Consider the following 22,689-nt stretch of genomic DNA (forward strand, 5'->3'; position numbering starts at 1 on the left):
CAACATGTAAATAAATCCACGCGAATTTTAGAACAAAGTCCTGCACTTTTTTGAAACTCATAGGATGGGGGCTCATAGGTTGGACGGGGGTTCGAAAATGTAATACCTTGTCAGATGACGTTTATTACTTTTTAATGGCCTTTATTTTGGCTAATTTCATTTACTACCTTTTACTACTTTTTACAACCCCGCGGACACCCTGCCTACCCCTTGGGCAGTACGGCCCACTCTACTAGATGTAGCTTAGGGCTTAGTGGTGTCTTAGTAGTGCCAGGAGATCCGCTTCAAGAAGAGGTTTTATGACTGCGTTGTTGTATATGACATTGGGCTAAATTTACACTGTCAGTCCGAATCCGATTATTTGTGTATCCGATTGGAATCTGATCTAAAGGATCGGCTGTCCACACTGTGTATACAAACATGCTAAAAAATAACAGTTTAAGTTAGTTAAGTTTAAGGCTAATGTTTAGTTCGGTCCATGTTACATTGACGAGAGAGTTGTAGGTTGTGATCGCTGCCTGGCTGATGTAGGTTGATCTCTGTTTATTTACAGTTTTTAACTCATGTACTGGTTTATAGGACTGTAGGACAGCAGATCGCTGGCCCTGACGCATGAGTGATGAGTTACCTGTGTGGCGGTGAAGGTGATGATGTGCTGAACGTCCCGCCAGCTCAGACAGGGCCGCACCTGCAGCATGAGGGCCACCATCCCTGCGGCCAGAGGAGCCGCTGCAGACGTGCCCGTGTGCCCGTCAGTGCAGCCCGTGCCACTCTGCAGAGACCAGTCCGACGTCACCTGGGCACAGGACACACACGTCAGGAGAACACACACACACACTCCACTAGGGCTGTAGTCAACCAAAGAAATCCTTATGGTGCGTTCACACCGGAGGCGAATAGCGCGTCAGGCGCGAGTGATTTCAATGTTAAGTCAATGCAAAGACGCGTTACGCGCGTAAAAAATTCCTGCGGCGCGAATGAGGCGTAGAGCGCGGCGCGGTAGACGCGAATACGCCTCGTTCGCGCGAATGGCGCGAATTGAGCGTCTGGCGCGTTAAGCGCGTTACGCGCGAATGATTTAGTTAGTGCTATTTGTGCATTCACGCGTTTGACGCGAATTCGCGTCTGCCGCCCGAATTGAAAAATCTGAACTTCTGCGTCAATTCGCGCCGCGTTAACCAATCAGGAGCCTAGCTGCTTGCTGCTGTCACGTGGTGAAGTATCTGGATGCTTCAATAAATTATTTTGTAATATATGACTGTGGTTCTAATGCACAACAAAGCAAATATTTTATCACATAAAACTTGATTTCAATATATGAGACATATTCATTTTGCATTGAATGCTATTTATTCCATATCTAGATTATATGAAATATTATTATAATGTAAAGACAACCAACATATAAGTTCGTGTCTGGACAGTGATGTGTGAGAGAGAGAAAAAAATCACAGGACAGATTAATCACTTTTGGAGGCTGGCTTCGTTTATTATCAAAACAAAAATAAATGACAGATTAGGTGGATGCGGGCGAGGGTGAACCTCGCGCCGGGCTGTAGAGCGCGGGCTCGACAGGCATAGACCACTCGAGGCCGAGGGCTTATACGGCCTACGCTGTCCTCGTCAGCGTCCTCACCGTTAGGTCCACCAAACCTAGCTCCTGGAGCAAATTGTGAAACTCCTGAAACCCTCCGGAGGGTCTGGTGGACCCGAGTACAGCGACGATGTCCCCTACGCAGCTGTTTCTGCTCTCCAGAGCATATACGAGCGGTGACTCTCTCGAATAATGCTAATGCTAATGCTCCATAAACATCTAAAAAGATGGCCGCCAAAGGGTTTCGAAACTTTCGCCTCCGGATTTCGCCTCTGACGCACGTAAATTTCGCTTCAAACTTTTGTTGTTACGCGCGTCAATTTCGACATTGACACGCGAATTAACACAAAGTGGTCAAGCGTATAACTAGACGTGGTAGACGCGAATTTGACGCGCTATTCGCGTCCGGTGTGAACGCACAGTAAGTCGACCAAAGTCTTGTCCTGCGCAACGATTAGTCGACAAAAAAAAAGAAAAAAAAAGACGGATGTTTTGATTGAACATTTTTTAACAATTGTCATAGAGCCAGGGCCGGCGCTCCGCACACGCACATCACGCGCTGCGCGTAGGGCACCAAGTGCTTGGGGGGGCACCAAAAAATCTGGGTCGTGAAAAATCATCACAATAGGCTACTAGTATAAATAACAAATAAAATATGTCTAAAGCATGTTAATATACAAAAGCAATACAAAAGTAATATAGGCCTAGACCAAATTAGTCGAGAAAAAGGTGAATCTCCTGTGCCAGTCTCCCTCTGGTGCCCCCCCTTCCCCACCTCCCAGTGGTCTGTTCGATTATGCCTCAATCAATGTCAAATTTGGCAGACACCGACCTTAGACATGGCCTCGAAAAGGCACCAAGAGTCGGGGGTGGAAAAAAGGAAAAAGAAGAGACAGCGGGATGATACTCGCTTGCAGGTAAGACAATGTTTTAAATAAAAATGTTAGTTTTGTAGCGCGGGCGCCCTTGCGTCGTGTGATTTTTTTTTAACTGCAAAGTTAGGAGCTCTGTCCTAGGTCTATAGTGACAGTCACAATCGCGCACCTGACCACACCACACACTACACAAATATATAACTGCTATCTGCCACAATGAAAAATCCTAACAAAAGCTCTCGTTTATACAGGCTGTATATTCTTCTTTACTTTCAAAGCTATGGGTTAACTTTTGTCCAGCCGATCTAGGAGTTTTAAAACAAACACACACAAAAACCCAAAGAGCCTAAAAAATAATCCTAATAATAATAGGCTGTATTGTAGGACCACATATAGGTTTATTTTCGTTTTGTTACATTATTTAGGCTATTTTCAAATGCGTCGAAGTGTACAAATAAAAACAAAAACATATCAAGAAAACACAATCTATTGAGTCAGCATGATAAAGCCGGGACTGCTCACGTCTTTTGCGCGCTCAAGTTCGATTTCAAATGTAGGCGCGCGGTGTGCGCGCTCATGATGGAAGCAACGGTCGCGGTGCGACGCGCTTTATTTTTTCCAAGTGCGTCCACGCCGCATCGAGATAAAAACATATAGTGTATAAAAACCGAAACAAGTAGCGTTCTAACTGAATGAATACAGCTGAACTGAGCACGAAGCAGCAGCGCAGCCACAGGTGCAAACCAAGTGTTCAATGTGTGTGCGCTAAACTGTGGCGCTGGTACAAAATAGCCTAAATTAAAGCATTTAAAGTTGGGGATAAACCATAGGCTAATTATATTTAGAATACAGTAATATATAACTGCTTATAAAGGAATAAATAGCAAGGAGTAAATAATCATTGAAAATTTCTTTCTATTGGTAAAAAAAAAAAAAAAAATGCAACTGGTCGACCAATAAGAATGTCAGTCGACCAAGACGGCATCGACCGATTAGTCGACTAAACGACTAAAGTTGACAGCCCTACACCCCACTCTAACTAGAGCTGGGCGAGCTCCAGTGTCAAATAACTGATACTTCAGTACATTGAAGTTTTACATTTTAATAGTGTGTTTATTGAAGTGTGTGTTAATTAAAATGCAATGCTATTTTCTAAATGCAAGTTATAGATCGGATTCATCCATAAGCTGCACAATTCTGGGTGAATTGATTTTTGTTTAAAATAGAGATCACGATTCTCCCATGATTCTGAGTAGAGAACTAAACAAAATAACATGTAATTTACTAGAGGTTCTGACATGTTAATTGCTGCGTCTATTTAAAAAAAAAAAAAAAAAAAAAAAATTTGGTTTGAATGAATGATTTAATGACTCACTCATAAAGACTTGTTTCATATACTGGATGAATCAGCTTTTTTGAACGAATCTCTTGAATGATTCAATGAGAAATACATTCTTTAACACTCCTGTCGCCACCTACTGGTGTACCATTGTAATGATACAATCTTTTCAAGTTACTTTCAGAAGGTGATTTACTCTATAATGTGAATGATTGTAAGACAAAAATAATGAACCTGTGTGTTGAAAGTTTGTGAAGCGGTTTCATACCAATTCATGACAACGGCTCTCTCTGGATCAGAACACTGATCTGCATGTGTGATCGCACTCGTCAACAGCGCCGAATCACTGTCATTTAGGAATGAGATCATGTGTGTGTTTGAATCGAGATCAACATCTTGCAACGATTAATCGGGCAGCTCTTATGTACAGTAGTCCACATTTGAAGTGGGTCAAAACCTTTCATCAAAGTTGTACATGAATTTGGAACAATACCTGTTCTTGTCTTAGGACAACTTTGATGAACTTTTTTGATCCACTTCAAATGTTGACAACTGTATATCTTTATTTTTTGTATTTTTTTTTTACTCAAAATATCTAAACTTGATCCTCCGGTGAAAACATCCACTGACTTTCCTTCTTGACCAGCGCGGGCTATTTGACCATCCATGATAATGTCAGACTGTTAACTTAAGGCAGCTTGAACAGGTTGGAGAGACTGAGGCAAGAAGGGCTTCTTGGACGACATGTTCTCCTCCACCCACTCACTCTAATACAGCAGACTTGAGCAGGTTGCTAATGCTTACGATGCTGCGCAGTTGTCTGCTTCCACTGCTGAAGGTCACTGCTAGCATAGAGGCGCACTCCTCAGCGTAAAACGGCTTCCTGCCATTCTCATCCACCGCTCCTGCAAGCACACGTCACTGACACTGATACACATCTGAAGCAGACATACACACTCGTGACTGCGCAGAGAGAACTGTACCAATGGTCACGGTGTAGATGGAGTTAGCATAGCCATCGTAGTTGCAGTTGTCTTCATACTGTCCTCCGTTGCCACTGGCTACAACGAAGATGCTGCCGAACCCTTTCCGGCCCGCGATCACGCCGTGCTGCAGCGCCGCCTGTAGGAGAGACCAGGGACTGCATGACTCCTCAAAATCACACTAAAACAGGGACTACTGTACTGAGTGATGACTTTGTGTTTCTAACCCTTCGCTGGCTGAACTCTGGTTGCTATATTGATCTGCTAAAGCTATGGCCGAAGCGCCACTGTGTGTCGGTGAAAGAACAAACACTTTTTAAAGTCAGATTTAAGGCTTTTTAAGACCTGAGGAAATCAAAATTAATACAGTGCATTAGGGGTGTGTAATATTGACAAAAACATATCTCGATATTTTCAAAGTTTTGTTGATAATAATTAGATGATATTTTACTGATTGTGTTTTTGTGCTGGTGCCATGGCTGATTTAGGACAGTTGTTGACCATAGACTCACAAAGATATTTATATTCTTCATATTCTATGCAGTGTCAGTTCACAGTAGTGACAGAAATCAACATTTTTATTAAGGGTCAATATTTGCCACCTTAAACTGATTTCCAGGGGCATTTTCACCTATATATGGACATTTTTTCTAAACTTATTTAGAGGTATGCATCACCTTTTATGTCAAATACTAACATTTAAATTAAATTCTATTAAAATAATAATACAATACCACTGTTACCAGTCAAATTAAATCAAAATCCACACAGAAGCGGCATCAGAACTGGCAATAATATATTTACAATTGCATAAGTAAAGCTATGAGAGTTTTTTTTTTAAATCAATATTTAAATATTAAATGATTTCTAATTTTAAAGTTCTAATTAAAGGGTACTTTTAAGTCACCGTCTTAACTGAGTTAAGGGAGTCATTCATTCAGCCGATTTGTTCAAACGGCTGATTCATTCGGGAAAAGCAAGTAATTGTTAAATCATTAAACTGATTGGTTTAAAGCACGGATTTCAGTCAAAAAAATCATCGCCGTCTGTTGCATTGTGACTCTGCTACGGTTTCATTTCAAAATTCTCGTCGGAGAAATAAAGGGAAAACAAACAATATTGACAATATTCTGTCTAAAAAGTAGGCTAACTCACAATGTTAACTTATTGTTAATTTAACTGTTGTATAAAATAAATATCACATTTGCTATTGTGCATGGGAAAACGGCCCTCTTGCTCATGTGATATTCTAATATAAGAACATAATATCATATAAATAAGACAAAAACTCATTTGGGAACATACCTATAAACTGCACAGATCACGCAGTGAAAGCACGAGACACAAACGCGATGTCAGCTCGCAGTGCCTCGTACATCGTTAAAACAATGATTACAATATCATCATAGACAACACACATCGCACACCACTACGCACATAAAGAATGAACTTACAACTGAACGGATATTTACCAGCGTGCTTCTCCTCTCTCATGCAGGAGACAGACGTAGGCTGATGTGCTGCCGCGAATGGTCACGTGAACAAGCAAATCGACACTCGGTTACTAACGTAACCTCGGTTCTCTCTAGAAGAGTACTCTCGTGTTGCATAAGCTAGCTTACGCTACGGGAAAATCCCTTTTCTCGAGAATACTGAAGCCAAAAAATCATCCTTTAATTTTTCATTTATTTAAAACGCATTGCTGCACAGAGCAGACCTAGGCAAGGCGGCTTGCGCACCCATTGGCTGCTCTGCGGCAAATGATAGCTGCAACCTATCGGTGGACTGGTCGTGATGCAAGCACCAATGAGCCATAATAGGCGTGGCTTATCCCTATACTGTATAAGCCGAGTCCAAATAGGGTGTTTTTCGGTTTTTCATACTGAAGCGAAACCAGAACGCAGCACTTGCACGGCGGGGTTACGCAAAACTCGTTCCCTCTTCTAGAGAGAACCGAGGTTATGTTAGTAACCGAGTGTCGTTCTCTTACGAGAGTACTCGTAGCTTACGCTACGGGAACTCAGTTTAAAGCGCCGTGCGTGCTGAGATCATCCACACATGGTCCCAAGGGCAGGTGCCCGGGGAACACATAATAGTGAAAGATATCTGGGCCGACGAGTGTGGGCCCGAGAATAAATGATGACCGTATATAGGGAGTGTGACACATCAAATATAAATGAGTGCTTAACACAATATAACAGTCGGCGTGGACTAAGTCAGACTGAGCTGTGTAAAAAACAGAACTGAACCAGTTTGCCAGACAAAAATGGCCTCAGACTGAGAACAGTTTAGCCTGCAAGGCAGGAACCTCCAGGTTGTAAAACCGTATAAATGTAGACGGGGAGGCCCAGCCTGCCGCACTACAAATATCTTGGAGTGAAACACCACTAGTCCAGGCCCAAGAAGAGGCCATGCTTCTAGTGGAATGGGCTCTAACACCTAAAGGGCATTGAAGGCCTTTAGACTTATAAGCCAAAGCGATAGCATCAACTATCCATCTGGAAATGCTCTGTTTCGAGGTAGCTAGCCCCTTGGTGCGGGCACCGAACGAAACAAAAAGCTGTTCTGACTGCCTGAAAGCAGCAGATCGTTGAACGTAAATCCTTAAAGCCCTGACCGGGCAAAGGAGATTTACGTCGTTCTCACCGCCAGCTCCCGAAAGGGCTGACAAAGAAATGACTTGCGCTCTGAATGGAGTGGAGAGCACTTTGGGGACATATCCGTGTCTCGGTTTGAACATAACTTTAGAGTCATTAGGCCCAAATTCCATGCACGACACGCTCACAGATAAGATCGTTCCTTCCCAGTGACTGGCCATGCAGAGGTTCTGTGAACGCTGCTATGGCTGCAACATATCCTTTGAGCGTGGAGGGGGACCTGCCCTCGTCCAGAAGCTCTTGTAGGAAGGAGAGAATCTCCGTGATGCCACAGCGTTGTGGGTCTAGGTTTTGGGCCGAACACCAGCCAGAAAACACTGACCATTTAGAAGCATAGCCGTCTAGTAGAGGGCGCTCTTGCTTGTGTAATTGTACTCAGCACTCCGACTGGGAGGTCAGCAGGTATCCGTTGACAGTCCACAAGTGCAGTGCCCATAAGTCCGGGCGCAGGTGCCAAATCGTGCCCCCGGCCTGAGATAGGGGATCCTTTCTCAATGGAATCGCCCAAGGAGCTGAGCTCGTGAGCTGATCACCTGTGGTAATAGTGCGATCGGGGAAACGCATAAAGCGGGCGGCTGGGCCAGTCAAGGGCCAGCGCGTCCCTGCTCTTCGTGAAAAATATTGGACAGTGCGCGTTCTCTGCTGACGCAAAGAGATCGATGTCCGCTCTGCCAAAATTGTCCCACAGTAACTGGACTGTTTGGGGGTGCAGAGACCATTTTTGAGAAGGAAAACACTGCCGACTTTGAAGGATGCCGCTGAGCGCTGTATCTGTAGCGCGCTGTGACGTCAGCCGTGCTGTCATGGACACGGAGTCTAAATCTGTCCCCCAGAAAGGAAATTTTCTGACTGGGAGATAGCAAGCTGCTGACTTGGAGACCTAAATCTCGCAAATGGTTGAGCAATAAAGCCCTGTGCACTATCAGTTCTGTTTCTGACTGGGCTAGAATAAGCCAGTCGTCCAGATAGTTCAGGGGAGCGAGAGCCGCGTCCATGCACTTTGAGAAAGTATGGGGTGCTAAAGGTGTACTGATAACTTTGACCCTCGAAGGCGAATCGCAAGAACGGCCTGTGACGGGGTATTTTTTTTTATCTGAAAATAAGCATCTTTCAGATCCAGTGAGATAAACCAGTCCCTCGGGCGAATTTGCGCGAGGATTTGTCTGGTTGTGAGCATTTTGAACGATCTCTTCATCAGTGCTCTGTTCAAGCGCCTGAGATCTAGGATGGGTCTGAGACCTCCATCCTTTTTGGGGACAAGGAAATACCTGCTGTAGAAACCTGATTGGCTCTGAATCAGAGGGACAGTTTCTACAGCCCCTTTTCATAACAGTTTCGCTATTTCAGCACGAAGTAGATTTGCTACATCGTTTTGCACCGTCGTTTCGACCCTGGCTAGGAAGCCTCGCCTTATAGTGTTTAGCACCCACTTTGACACGCCCGGGATTGTTTCCCAAGCTTTCAAACGCAAAGCTAGAGGGAGAATGATACCCGGGCTCTGGTCGCTGTGTATATGTGGTACACAGCTCGCAGTGTCTGTCAGCGTGCGCGCTCTCTGCACACAGAACACACTCTGTGTTTATTAGTGAAAACTCTGAGTGAGTGTGTGTAGCGGGGCAAACCGTGTTTATGAGTAGGGGTGAGCACTGAACAGTGGGCACATTTACTAAATTTAGAACACAGGCGGCGTGAGCCGGCTTTATTAATGTGGGCCGTGTATGAGTGAGTGTCACTGAACGGGCCGTGATTATGTGTAGGGGTGGGCACTGGGAAGTGGGCACTTTTCCTACATTTAAGACACCTTCGGCATGAGCCGGAAGCACAGATATAATGCTCTTTTTGAGATTTATCTGGGTAGCCTTTAAGTACAGGCGAGCGGGTCGTGTGACAGGCTCGTTGGCTGTGAAATACACTGCTCCAGCCGCCTCTGTTGAGGGAGCTGCGAGAGCGATGCGCACTGTTTTCAATGGCGGTCCGGCCGCAGCAGGACTAGGCCATCTTAGTCTTAGTGCGGTCAGGAGGACTTAGAGGGCTCAGGTTTCAGCACGATTTTGGGTCGGGGTCCCCGGGGGGGGAGGCGTGACGGCTGGAAGAGCGCGAGCAGTGGCGGGAGTCCGCAGGACGATGGCGCTGTGGGGCTGGCAGCTGAGGAGGCGGTGGCGCTGAGTTTCGTGCAGACGGCTGTTGCTTTGAGCGACCTGTCGCGAAACTAGAGCATCTCGGAATAAAATGTCGCATGGCCTGCAACGTTTTCTGCACCTCCGTGAAACACTCGGTGAAGCCCTTAACCGCTGGACCGAAGAGGCCGGTAGGAGACACAGGCGCGTCGAGAAACGTGGCTCTGTCAGACGACTCCATATCGGACAGCGTCAACCACAAGTGTCTCTCGGTCACGGTGAGGCACGCCATGTTCCGACCGATGGCCTGCACAGCAGACTTAGTAGCTCGCAGGGCTAGGTCCGTCGCACTCCTCAGGTCCCTGAAGTTTTCAGGGTTCAGGCCCACCTCGTCCATAGTACGGAGAAGGTTGGCCTGGTAAATTTGCAATACAGCCATGGAGTGCAGTGCTGAAGCGGCTTGACCGGCGGCGGTATAAGCGCGACCGATGAGAGCAGAAGTGGTCCTGCAGGGCTTAAAAGGCAACAATGGCTTGGACTGCCATCCAGCAGATGGCGGGCACAGATGAGTGGCCACCGCTTCCTCGACTTGAGGAATAGCGAGGTAGCCTTTGTCCTTCACGCCGTCCACAACGGAGAGCGTCGAAGAGGCAGTAGAGCGAAGCCTGGCAGAAAATGGCGCCTTCCAGCTCTTGGCTAGCTCCTCGTGGAGCTCTGGCAGGAAAGGGGCGGGCCTAGTGAGAGGCGTTGATCGGCGTGCCGGCAGAAAGCAGCTATCCAGCCGGCTGGGCGCGGGCTCCTCGGGTGGCGACCAATCGAGGCCGAGGTCCTCCATGGCCTTGGTAATGAGGCGGAGAAGTTCAGCATCCAGGCTCGTCTGCAAGTTGCTAGATTCTAGCACGGAAGGGGCGGGGCCCGTACCGGGGCCCGACCACCCTTAGGATAGCTGCTTTCACGCGTTGCACACAGGACGCCTTCACTCCCTGAGGCGGCAAGCGAGCAGGCATCTTCATCCGCGTCGTCCCCTTCAGACTCCAGATGCACAGCGGGAGGAATAGGCTTACCGGCCGTGATCGAGGCGGGGGAAACAGAGACCGATGCAGGGAAGGCGCGGGGATGCATTCGCTCACGGTGTTAATCTCAGGCACTCTCTGCGAACGGCGCTTTTTGCGGCGCGGCCCAGACGGAGTAGCAGGATCCACGTCGAAAGTGGCGAGTCGAGCCTGCAGGGTCGACACAGCCATGCAGTCGCATTCGGAAAGCGCGTGGTCCGCGTGGGTCCTCCCCAGGCAGAAAACGCACAAAATGTGGCGGTCCGCGTCGCTGGGGGGGGCTCGGCAAGAGCCGCACTTAGAAAAACGAGGCATTTGGAACAATGCCTTGAGCTCTTTTAGGAGAATTAAAGTAGTAAAAGGATATAGGCGCCAGATAGCGCAGCAGGAACGGCGGCGAAGCGGCGATGGCGGCTTCCAACTGCAGTGCAGAGGGCTCGTCCCGCTGAAATGCTGTTCGACGGTGCGGCTTCTCCAGAGAGTCAGCAATGTGAAGAGGACACTTCGCTGAAGAGATGAAAAATCAAAGAACACCCTATCTGGACTCGGCTTATATAGGGATAAGCCACGCCTATTCTGGCGGGACGTGACGTGCGAGGGCGCCCTCATTGGTGCTTACGTCACAACCAGTCCACCGATAGGTTGCAGCATTTGCCGCAGAGCAGCCAATGGGCGCGAGAGTCGCCCCGCCTAGGTCTGCTCTGTGCAGCAATGCGTTTTAAATAAATGAAAAATTAAAGGATAATTTTTTGGCTTCAGTATTCTCGAGAAAAGGGATTTTCCCGTAGCGTAAGCTAGCTTACGCAACACAAGAGTACTCTCGTAAGAGAACCACAAAGATTGAATAATAAAAAATAATACGTACGCTAATTAGATTAGTTTTTAGCATTTAGATATGTCTAAGTCAAAGTGTCATCTAAAATTTAAAACCTTTCATAAGTAAAAATAAGACAGACTTTTTGAGACTTTAAGGGTCCGCGGGAACCCTGCACTCATATGGTGAAGGCTTCATAAACACATTACACTGATGAGATGCCCACTCAGACTGACCTTGCCTAAGGGATGCGGTCCATCAACCGTCCGGCCATCATCATCCGGCCCCCAGCTACAGGACACAACACACGTCAGGTGACCACTCTCAGCGAAACGCTGCATACGTTCATGGATTATGAACTAACTTATTCATGAATCAATATTAACTAAGATTAAAAAATGCTGTTACAAAAGTACAGTTTATTATTACTTGATATGCATTAACTAATGTTAATGTTTGCATCATGGAAATAAAAGTGAAACATACTATAAAAATGATATATCATTATATATTATTTATCATATAAGCTGTCATTTAGAAAAATATGTAAATAAAGAAAAAAAAAGAAATTGTTCTCCCAATTATGAACACATTCATAAGTGCCTAATCTTTTGTCACAGGAAAAAAATAAAAAAACTTGAGAAAAGTTGTGTACACACAATTATAATAATAAAAAATATATATATATATATATCAGTGTTAATTTTGTCAGCAAATTTTGATTTAGTTTTAGTCTTAGTCTTTTGACTAAAATGCCATTTAGTTTTAGTCATATTTTAGTCATCTGAATTGTTTTAGTTTTAGTCTAGTTTTAGTCGACGAAATACAATAACATTTTAGTCGACTAAATCTACAGTAGATTTAGTCGACTAAAATATAATGGGTTTAGTTCAATTGTAATGCGTTAATTTAGAATTTCTCTAAAATTTCCAAACCCATATACTCCCGGAGAAAACATCTATTAACCTATTAATATGAATGATTTTTAAGTTTGAACATGCAATACAGATACAGATTTAACTGCTGTTACTTAAAAAATATCTTAAAATGAAATAAAACCACTTTTCCTTAAGTACAACACAGTCTTCTTTACAATGAATGATATATTCATTCCTTATAACTACTTACACATCATTCTTTATTCTTTCAAGCAGACATATTTATTTGTATGAATTAAATATAATTAATCCTTATTAAAGCTATTAACAAACAGTGAATGCTTTTCTCTTTTTCTTTTGTTGCTTGATCAAAATTAAGGACACGGACCGCATTAGGTTTATTGCCACTGTCACTTTAAGACGTCGGATCATGTCCAATGACATGCGGATACAATTGCACTGATGCACATCCGACACACTCACAGTTTAAGACATAACCAGCATAGTTTACATGAATACTCTCCAAAAAGGACATTTAGACATACTGTTGTGTATTTCTCCATTCAGACACGAAAGCGAGCTCAATTCAGTAGCCTACTCGCGCGCTGTAGGTGTATTGTGCATGACTGCACGCTTCGGGTTAGGTGTGTGCGCACAGAAAACCGCACCGAATAGAGCTCTTTTTTGCATCGTCACTCTTATTCAGATCTATATGTCTGCTCTACTCATTCTCCCAGACGTTCACATTTTTTAACGTTTTATGACCGCGGGGTAGATCACGTTACAGTAGCCTACAAATGTGCGCATCTACCACACACGCAGGACATCAGTTCTGACGGATCGCTTCCCAAATCGTCACTATCTAACATTTTCGTCTAGTTTTTATTCGTTGACGAAAATGTCAATAGATTTTCGTCATAGTCTTTGTCATTCAAAACTAGGTTTTATTTAGTTATCGTCTCGTTTTCGTCTGTGAAAAAATGTCGTTGACGAATAATTTTCGTCGTTATTTTCTTCAACGAAATTAACACTGATATATATATATATTTTTTATCACACTTCATTGTTCACTTTAGATAAAAATGCACAAGTTGATTTTTTTAAAGACACAATTAATTCACCAAATAATTCACAACAGAAACATTATGAATATTTGTTGATATGTGTGATTGAAAAATGCTGTTTACAGGGAAAATATAACCACATTGGACCAACAACCACACAATGATTCTGTCATTAACGCTTTCAGGGAACTCCTCCGCGTGAACCGGTGTCTGAAGCGCTTATCCAATCACGGCAATCGTATTGGCCGGCAACAGCCTATGACATCACTACTAGTGCGACTCGGCAGTACATGAGCGGCGCCCTGAGAACCGTCATCCACGTATCGTCTGTTCAGCAGGCATCCCGAGGCGACAGACGCAGGAACTCGTTCCCGGACCTCAGGGAGACGACGTTACAGTCGTAACTGGAGACGGTCCCTTTGGAAAGTGCCGCACAGCATCGATGGCGCTTCGGGGAATGATATACCAGCGCCCCCTGCTGAGGGAAGTGCACGCCAGATGATGGCTTCAGACAGCATTACCTGTTTGAAGTTTCAGGAGCGTTCAAAACAAAACAGTCCCTGAAGTTGAAAAAGTGGAGGACATGTTCTCCAGGCTCCCCATATACACTTCTGGATCACATTAGTAGTGAGGTCATAGGCTGTCGCCGGCCAATAACGATTGCCACGATTGGATAAGCGGTTCATGCGGAGGAGTTCCCCAAAAGCGGCATCGACGCAGTGCGAGATCCCATTCGAAAGGGAACAGAAGACTTATTTTACGTATGTTATGACACATAGTTACAACATTAGTTTGCTGAAGAGCTGATGTCACTCGAGTTTCAGGCATAACAGGCAAACTGGGAGGACAAGATCTCAAGACACGTTCATTAATGATGACATGACATTGCAAGTGTTGAAATTGACATTAAGATGAATAAATCATGTACAAATATTGCTCACTGTTAGTTAATGTTAACTAATGTACTTCACTAACAAATGGAAGCTTGTTTTAAAGCTTTATCTTTTTTATTGTTTATCTGCTATCTACTAAAATTAACATCATAAAAGCCAGTGTAGGACTGACAGTATTGACCATGAAGAGCTCTCAACTGAAGCAAGAGTAGCGTAACAGTGTTTAACAGCGAGTCATGGTGGACTGATCTGGCACACACACACACACACACACACACACCTGCAGCTGTAGATGTGATTGACCTGGTAGTGCTTGTTAAACGCCACCGCCTCCATGCTGTCAGTGAGGGGTCCGTCCAGAACCCGGATGCCTGAGAAACACACACACACACACACACACACACACACCTGTAACTCAGTGTAATGAGGAATAAAGCGATCTCTGTAACTCTGTGTAATGAGGAATAAAGCGATCTCTCTCCACACCTGCCACTCGTCCCCCGTACGCCACTCCCACAGCGCAGTAGCTATTGTTGGACACGGCGGCGATCTCTCCGGCACAGCGCGTGCCGTGATGGTTGTCACTGTGTCCGTCGGGATGAGGCATGGGGTCGGGGTCGTCCGAGTTCAGGTCGTAACTTCCCTCGGGACTCTAAAACACACGAAACAATTCTCATATTCAGGGTCAATACATCTCAAGTTCTGTCAAGCTCAGCATTTGATTATGTAGAGGTTTTTAGACAAGTAATAGGATTGTAAACTCAATTCTATGTTTAACTGGCAACCGGTGTAGATCTTTCAGAAGGGGAGTGACATTATCATCCAGCCTAGTCGTAATAAAAGCATGGGTTGCAGCTTCCAGAGACTTCTCAGATAGAAACGGCTTCATTTTAACAAGCAAGCGGAGAACTGTGATTCATTGTGTGACACACGATTACTTTAATGATGTCTTTACTAGTGATCTGGGGCTTTAGTTCTGGGCCTTGTAAACCCTTCATGAACTGCTTCACGAGCTAGAAGCCGATGAGACACAACCTTGGGTCCTATCACAGACAGTGCATAGCAAATTGTCTGTACTGTACCATGTACGGGAGGGGGGGGCTGGGGCGTTTGGTGGTGTAAATATATTTATTATGAAGCAATATTTTCAGATTTTACATACTTAAATCTTCACATTTGTGATATTTACCCCAGAGTGTTATTTATTAATAGGTATTAACCTAAATATTTATTAACCTCTCCTTGAACTGCCACCTCCTCTCCTTGAACTGCCACCTTAACGTGGTGGAGGGGTTTGAGTACCCGAACGACCCAAGGAGCTATGTTGTCCGGGGCTATATGCCCCTGGTAGGGTCTCCCAAGGCAAACAGACTAAGAGAGGTTCAAAAACCCTTATGAGTACAATTAAATCGAGGACCGAGACGTCGCCCGGTATGGCGCAGCCGGGGCCCCACCCTGGAGCCAGGCACAGGGTTGGGGCTCGTATGCGAGCGCCTGGTGGCCGGGCCTACCCCCACGGGGTCCAGCCGGGCTCAGCCCGAAGGAGCGACGTGGGGCCGCCTTCCCGTGGGCTCACCACCTACAGGAGGAACCGTAAGGGGACGGTGCTGAGGATCGGGCGGCAGTCGAAGGCGGGGGCCTCGACAACCCAATCCCTGGACACTGGACGTGGAACATCACCTCGCTGGCGGGGAAGGAGCCTGAGATTGTGCGTGAGGCTGAGAGGTTCCGACTAGAGACAGTCGGGATCACCTCTACGCACGGCTTGGGCTCTGGAACCACACTCCTTGAGAGAGGATGGATTCTTCGGCACTGTGGAGTTGCCCATGGTGAGAGGCGACGGGCTGGTGTGGCTGAGTGTCCCTGCGCCTACGGGTCGGGGATAGGTCTCTCACTGTCGTGTGTGCCTACATCATTCTACTGGGGGACTTCAACGCAAACGTGGGCAACGACAGTGACACCTGGAGGGGCGTGATTGGGAGGAACGGTCCCCTGACCTGACCCCGAGCGGTGTTCAGTTATTGGACTTCTGTGCTAGTTACAGTTTGTCCATAACAAACACCATATTCAAGCATAAGGGTGTCCATCAGTGCACGTGGCACCAGGACACCCTAGGCCGTAGGTCGATGATCGACTTTGTGGTCGTTTCATCTGACCTACGGCCGTATGTCTTGGACACTCGGGTGAAGAGAGCGGCGGAGCTTTCAACTGATCACCACCTGGTGGTGAGTTGGATCCGATGGCGGGGGAGGAAGCTGGACTGACTCGGCAGACCCAAGCGTACTGTAAGGGTTTGCTGGGAACGTTTGGCCAAGTCTCCTGTCAGTGAGATCTTCAACTCACACCTCCGGCGGAGCCTCGACCGGATCCCGAGGGAGGCTGGAGATATTGAGTCTGAGTGGACCATGTTCTCCACCTCTATTGTCGAAGCGGCCGCTCGGAGCTGTGGCCGTAAGGTCTCAGGTGCCTGTCGAGGCGGCAATCCTCGAACCCGGTGGTGGACACCGGAAGTAAAGGATGCCGTCAAGCTGAAGGAGTCCTATCGGGCCTGGTTGGCTTGTGGGACTCCTGAGGCAGCTGACGGGTACCGGCAGGCCAAGTGGACTGCAGCCCGGGTGGTTGTGGCGGCAAAAACTAGGGCCTGTGATGAGTTCGGTGAGGCCATGGAGAAGGACTATCGGCTGGCCTCGAAGAGATTCTGGCAAACTGTCCGGCGCCTCAGGAGAGGGAAGCAGTGCCCTACCAACGCTGTTTACAGTGGAGGTGGGCAAATCCGAGGCCATGGTCCTCAGTCATAAAAGGGTGGCTTGCCCACTTCAGGTTGGTGGAGAGTTCCTGCCTCAAGTGGAGGAGTTTAAGTATCTTGGGGTTTTGTTCACAAGTGAGGGAAGGATGGAACGGGAGATTGACAGACGGATCGGTGCAGCTTCTGCAGTAATGCGGTCGATGTACCGGTCTGTCGTGGTGAAGAAGGAGCTGAGCCGTAAGGCGAAGCTCTCAATTTACCAGTCAATCTACGTTCCTACTCTCACCTATGTTCATGAGTTTTGGGTCATGACCGAGAGGACAAGATCCCGGATACAGGCGGCCGAAATGAGCTTTCTCCGCAGGGTGGCTGGGCGATCCCTTAGAGATAGGGTGAGAAGCTCGGTCACTCGGGAGGAGCTCAGTGTAGAGCCGCTGCTCCTCCACCTCGAGAGGGGTCAGCTGAGGTGGCTCGGGCATCTGTTCCGGACGCCTCCTGGACGCCTTCCCGGGGAGGTGATCCGGGCGCGTCCCACTGGGAGGAGACCCCGGGGAAGACCTAGGACACTCTGGAGAGACTATGTCTCCCGGCTGGCCTGGGAACGCCTCGGTGTCCCCCCGGAAGAGCTGGAGGAAGTGTCTAGGGAGAGGGAAGTCTGGGCATCTCTGCTTAGACTGCTGCCCCCGCGACCCGGCCCCGGATAAGCGGAAGAAGATGGATGGATGGATGGATGGATGTTTTTAATTTTTATAAAGAGATTTTTTATTACCTTATTAAATGTTTGCATCATCTTTCATGTCAAATTCTTACATTTGATCAATAAGTTCACTTATAATAATAAGACTGGGCTGTTATCCATCAAAGTAAATAATTTGCACTGCAAAATTACAACTGCAATAAATAATGTTATGAGATTGATGTTTTAAATAAATGTTTGAATATACAAATAAAAAAATGCAACACTTAAACATGAAACTAAACCGCCAATAGGTTAATGAGCGAGTCATTGAGTCATTCACACAAAAGAATCGTTCTAAGCGTTGATTCATCAGTAACACACCGCGCTGCTGTTGCTTCCCTTGAACTATCGCCGCTGAAATACAACAAAAACAGTTAATATTGTTTGTGTCTAAAATGTAAATCACTTAATAAATATTAACTACGCTACTTGTTTATTGAACTATAAATTCAATGTAACATTTTCAATCGTGATAATATTCAGCAAAACAGCTTCCTTAGTTGTGTTATGTTAAACTAAATCTGCTATAAATAAAAAAAAAACAATTTGAATGTTTACCTCAGCACACAGAAAACTCACAGAAGAAATGTACTGTTTCACTCATTAGTTTTGATTTCTCCATGAATGTCTCTCTGTGCGTTCACACCGGACGTGAATAGCGCATCAAATTCGCGCCTGACGCGTCTAGTTATACGCTTGACCACTTTGTGTTAATTCGCGTGTCAATGTCGAAATTGACGCGCGTAAAAACAAAAGTTTGAAGCGAAATTTACGCGCGTCAGAGGCGAAATCCGGAGGCGAAAGTTTCGAAACCCTTTGGCGGCCATCTTTTTAGATGTTTATCGAGCATTAGCATTAGCATTATTCGAGAGAGTCACCGCTCGTATATGCTCTGGAGAGCAGAAACAGCTGCGTAGGGGACATCGTCGCTGTACTCGGGTCCACCAGACCCTCCGGAGGGTTTCAGGAGTTTCACAATTTGCCAGGAGCTAGGTTTGGTGGACCTAACGGTGAGGACGCTGACGAGGACAGCGTAGGCCGTATAAGCCCTCGGCCTCGAGTGGTCTAGCTATGCCTGTCGAGCCCGCGCTCTACAGCCCGGCGCGAGGTTCACCCTCGCCCGCATCCACCTAATCTGTCATTTATTTTTGTTTTGATAATAAATGGAGCCTCCAAAAGTGAAACCTGTCCTGTGATTTTTTAAAAAGTTTGTATACACTAAATTGTGTTTGTTGTCTTTACATTAGAATAATAATGTTTCATATAATCTAGAATAGATATGGAATAAATAGCATTCAATACAAAATGAGTATCTCTCATATATTGAAATTGAGTTTTTATGTGAAAGACTTGCTTTGCACACCAAGCATTTTTGTCATATTACAAAATAATTTATTGAGGCCAAACATAAAATAACATTATAAACTGTCACTTCTAGTGTTGTCACGGTACCAAAATTTCAGTATTTGGTACCAATACCAGTGAAAATCCACGGTTCTCGGTACCAAAGCTTAATTTAGATAAAATTTACATATATTAAAGTGTATATCACAGTTACAAAGATGGAAACTGTAGTATTAAAAACACTTTACAATAAGATTCTATTTGTTAGATAACATTAGATAAAATGACCTAACAATAAACCAGTTATATACATAGCAATTATTCTCCTTGGGGTTCATTTAAAAATATACTAATACATTTTTAAAATCAAAAGATTTATCTGTTAACATTATTTAATGCACAATGAATGAAGTGAACAAACATGAACAATCAAGAGTTTGTATTAAATAACATTCACAAACATAAATTAATGTTGTAAAAATATATTGTTCTCTCAATGTGTTGATGTTAACACATCAAGTAATGTTAATGAATGGTATCTTATTGTGGTGTTACAAAACTATACAGGAGATAAAACATGTTTTATTTGACTTAACTGTAGCCTACTTTTATTTAATCCAAAACTGCCAAAAATGTCACTCTTGCCTGTCTTCAAAACTTGATAACCCTGTAGCTGATTTCCAATGCAAGGGCTAGAAATCAATTAATTCTTTGCTGATACTTCCTCGTCATCACGGAGAGCGCAGTTTGCACCGCTTTCTCCTTCTCTCCACAAGCGCTCGCTCTCGCGTGTCTCCGCTACGCAACCATAAACAGTGACGCGGCTGGAAAAACAAGCTCGCACGTCGCTTCTATTATGAGCGCGCTTCCCGCGCGCCTACATTTGAAATCTGCACGCGCAAAAAACGTGCTGTGTGAACGTGTGAACGGCCCTTTATGGCAACGTGACATTAGCCTAATTCAACATATTTCCATTTGTGGCTCTTTCCTCCTTTCTTGTCAACAAGTGGATTCAGAGCCAACGCATTAGCAGCGCCGCCGGTCGCCATGTCTCAGTGTTTTTATGAAGAGGACGCAACTCTGCACCTTTCGGACAGCGCATCAAGAACCGGATTAACCCGGTACTCGGTACCTAGAAAAGCTGGTACCGTAACCGTTCATTTTTTTTAGTACCGACTTGGTACCGAAGTACCGAGTTTTTTGACAACACTAGTCACTTCACCACATGACAGCAGCAAGCAGGCTCCTGATTGGTTAACGCGGCGCGAATTGACGCAGAAGTTCAGATTTTTCAACTCGGGCGGCAGACGCGAATTCGCGTCAAACGCGAGAATGCACAAAAAGCACTACATAAAACATTCGCGCGTAACGCGCCAGACGCTCAATTCGCGCCACAGGAATTTTTTACGCTCGTAACGCGTCTTTGCATTGACTTAACATTGAAATCACTCGCGCCTGACGCGCTATTCGCCTCCGGTGTGAACGCACCATAACAAAGATCCTCAAGGCGACGCTGTCAGCTGAAATACTCTACCCATTATCAGCCACTGTTTACATTGAATGTGATACAATCACAATCATTCTTGCGTTTCGATGCTTCTCTGGTCATGTTCTCTGGTCATGTTCTCTGGTCATGTTCTCTGGTCATGTTCTGTCACTAAAATTAAGCTACTTGTCCGGTCGGGCAAGCAAAATTATCTTTCTCTTGCCCCTTCAAAAAGTCCACTTGTCCCGGACAAGCGTTAATGCCGTTCACATTTGAGTGACTGTCACGCATCATCAGAGAGCCAAAAAAGATCACAACAGCTCGAAAGCCGTCTATGCTCTCACTCCAGTCTAATTAGCACATTCCCAATTATTATTGTGGAGTTTAACGAAGGTTACCGCCCCCCAATGTCTTCAATCACTCGCTTCATTTGCTCCGGATGATTGCTGTTGCTGTACAGGGCTTGAGATTCGCGAGGGATTGTGCATAATCTCACTCATTCCTGCAGATTCTGTGCTCAAACCCAAAGTGTGTGCACATAAGGACAAGCATATTGGCTAAAACAGTGCCAAATTATGAGATAATGTTACACATTTCTACATGCCAGTTTTTCACCATGGTATCGATGTCAAAATGGTGGCCAGTGAAAATGCTGAGTGGCTCGTAACTTTTGAAAACCACAGTGACTGGTGCGCAAAAAAGGGAATGTCAAGCCCTGAATACAGAAAACACTCACGAGAAAAGAAATGGGTGGCGATTGACTTACATAATTGGGCTGAATATCCTCCAGGGTGTGCTGGACCCCGTCGTCCACCACGACCACCGTGACCCCGGCGCCGGTGATGTTGCGCTCCCAGACGCCCGTCACGTTGATGTCCATCCCGTCCTTCACATCGTTGTGCTGCACACAGAGAACCGGACGCGATTAGGGCTTTAACACTCCTGGATTAAAGGGTGGTTGATTATGATTTCACTTTTAGTTAGTGTGTGTAATGTTGCTGTTTGAGCATAAACAACATCTGCAAAGTTACGCCGCTCACAGTGCTTGCTTTTACAGAAATCACTGTTTAAGCACTACAACACACGAGCTTCCTCCCGGGTTAGTGACATCACAAGCCCTAGAATTTACATAACCCCGCCCCCAGTACACGATTTATAGATGATCATGACAGAATATGCTAATCAAAGACTTGAAGATCTTTAACTCCACATCCATAAACTCATCAACTATAAGCATTCAGAAACGTCCTGTTGCTTCGACATGTCCCTTCTTCTCGAGTCTCTCCATCATTGTCTGACTCCGGTTTGAACATAAATCACTAAAAGTTTTTGAAATGTTCAGTGTGTGTGTGTGTGTGTTAAAAGGACACGAGCTTTTGAAGCTCCGCCCCCTGCGCCGAGAGCAGCAGCTCATTTGCATTTAAAGGGACAGACACAAAAACGGTGCATTTTTGCTCACCCTCAAAAACTGACAATTTTAACATGCTATCCACCTTATTCCTGCACCCCATGACGCTTTGCGCGAATTATGGGTGTAACTTCCGTTTGGGTGTAAACAATCAGTGAAAGGCTCGCTCTATGATCGCAATACGATGAGAAAAATGTCACAATGAGATGACATTAATCGACTCACCCTTCAATCATCGAGCATTAAAATGAAATTTAAAAGTTTAAAAGAATCAACAGACCAAAAATAGCCCCAAAAGCGCGAGTCTTTGGTTAAATATCACTATAGTAGGCAAATATATATCTGTATTGTATAACAAGCCATAATCAAAAATGTGCATTAACTTCAGCATTACGTGACGCTACATCAAAGTGATTTCCGTCATTTTGACAGATTATAGATTGGATTTACCTGTGAAAACTAGGGCTGTAACGATACACCAAACCCACGATTCGATTCGTATCACGATTTTTGACCCACGATTCGATTCGTATCGCGATTCTATCACGGGGGCGGGGCTTGATGGGGCGGGGCTTGTGGTGAAAAAAAGAGATTTTGAGAGAAGAAAAAAAATACTGGTATTTTTATTAAATAACATTAGGAAAAACCTGTATAATCTAAACACCAAAGAACAATAATAACTACGCAAATTAATATACTA

General features: G+C 45.3%; 1 protein-coding gene across 1 annotated transcript in view; it reads right to left on the reverse strand.

Annotated features, from left to right (window-relative positions):
- pcsk7 (proprotein convertase subtilisin/kexin type 7) overlaps positions 1-21,482 on the reverse strand; it is a gene marked incomplete at its 5' end in the record, with an annotated part of 41,594 nt that extends 20,112 nt beyond the window's left edge. Inside the window, 7 exons of the mRNA XM_056238788.1 lie at positions 629-796; positions 4,613-4,713; positions 4,792-4,930; positions 11,668-11,722; positions 14,547-14,637; positions 14,753-14,918; positions 21,348-21,482. Coding sequence (XP_056094763.1) covers positions 629-796; positions 4,613-4,713; positions 4,792-4,930; positions 11,668-11,722; positions 14,547-14,637; positions 14,753-14,918; positions 21,348-21,482 — 855 coding nt within the window. The remainder of the gene's footprint in view (positions 1-628; positions 797-4,612; positions 4,714-4,791; positions 4,931-11,667; positions 11,723-14,546; positions 14,638-14,752; positions 14,919-21,347) is intronic.
- Between the last annotated feature and the right edge of the window lie 1,207 nt (positions 21,483-22,689).

Source organism: Rhinichthys klamathensis, unplaced genomic scaffold (assembly GCF_029890125.1).
Source record: "Rhinichthys klamathensis goyatoka isolate OS25496 unplaced genomic scaffold, OSU_Roscu_1.1 h1tg000540l_1, whole genome shotgun sequence".
Classification (NCBI taxonomy): Eukaryota; Metazoa; Chordata; class Actinopteri; order Cypriniformes; family Leuciscidae; genus Rhinichthys; species Rhinichthys klamathensis.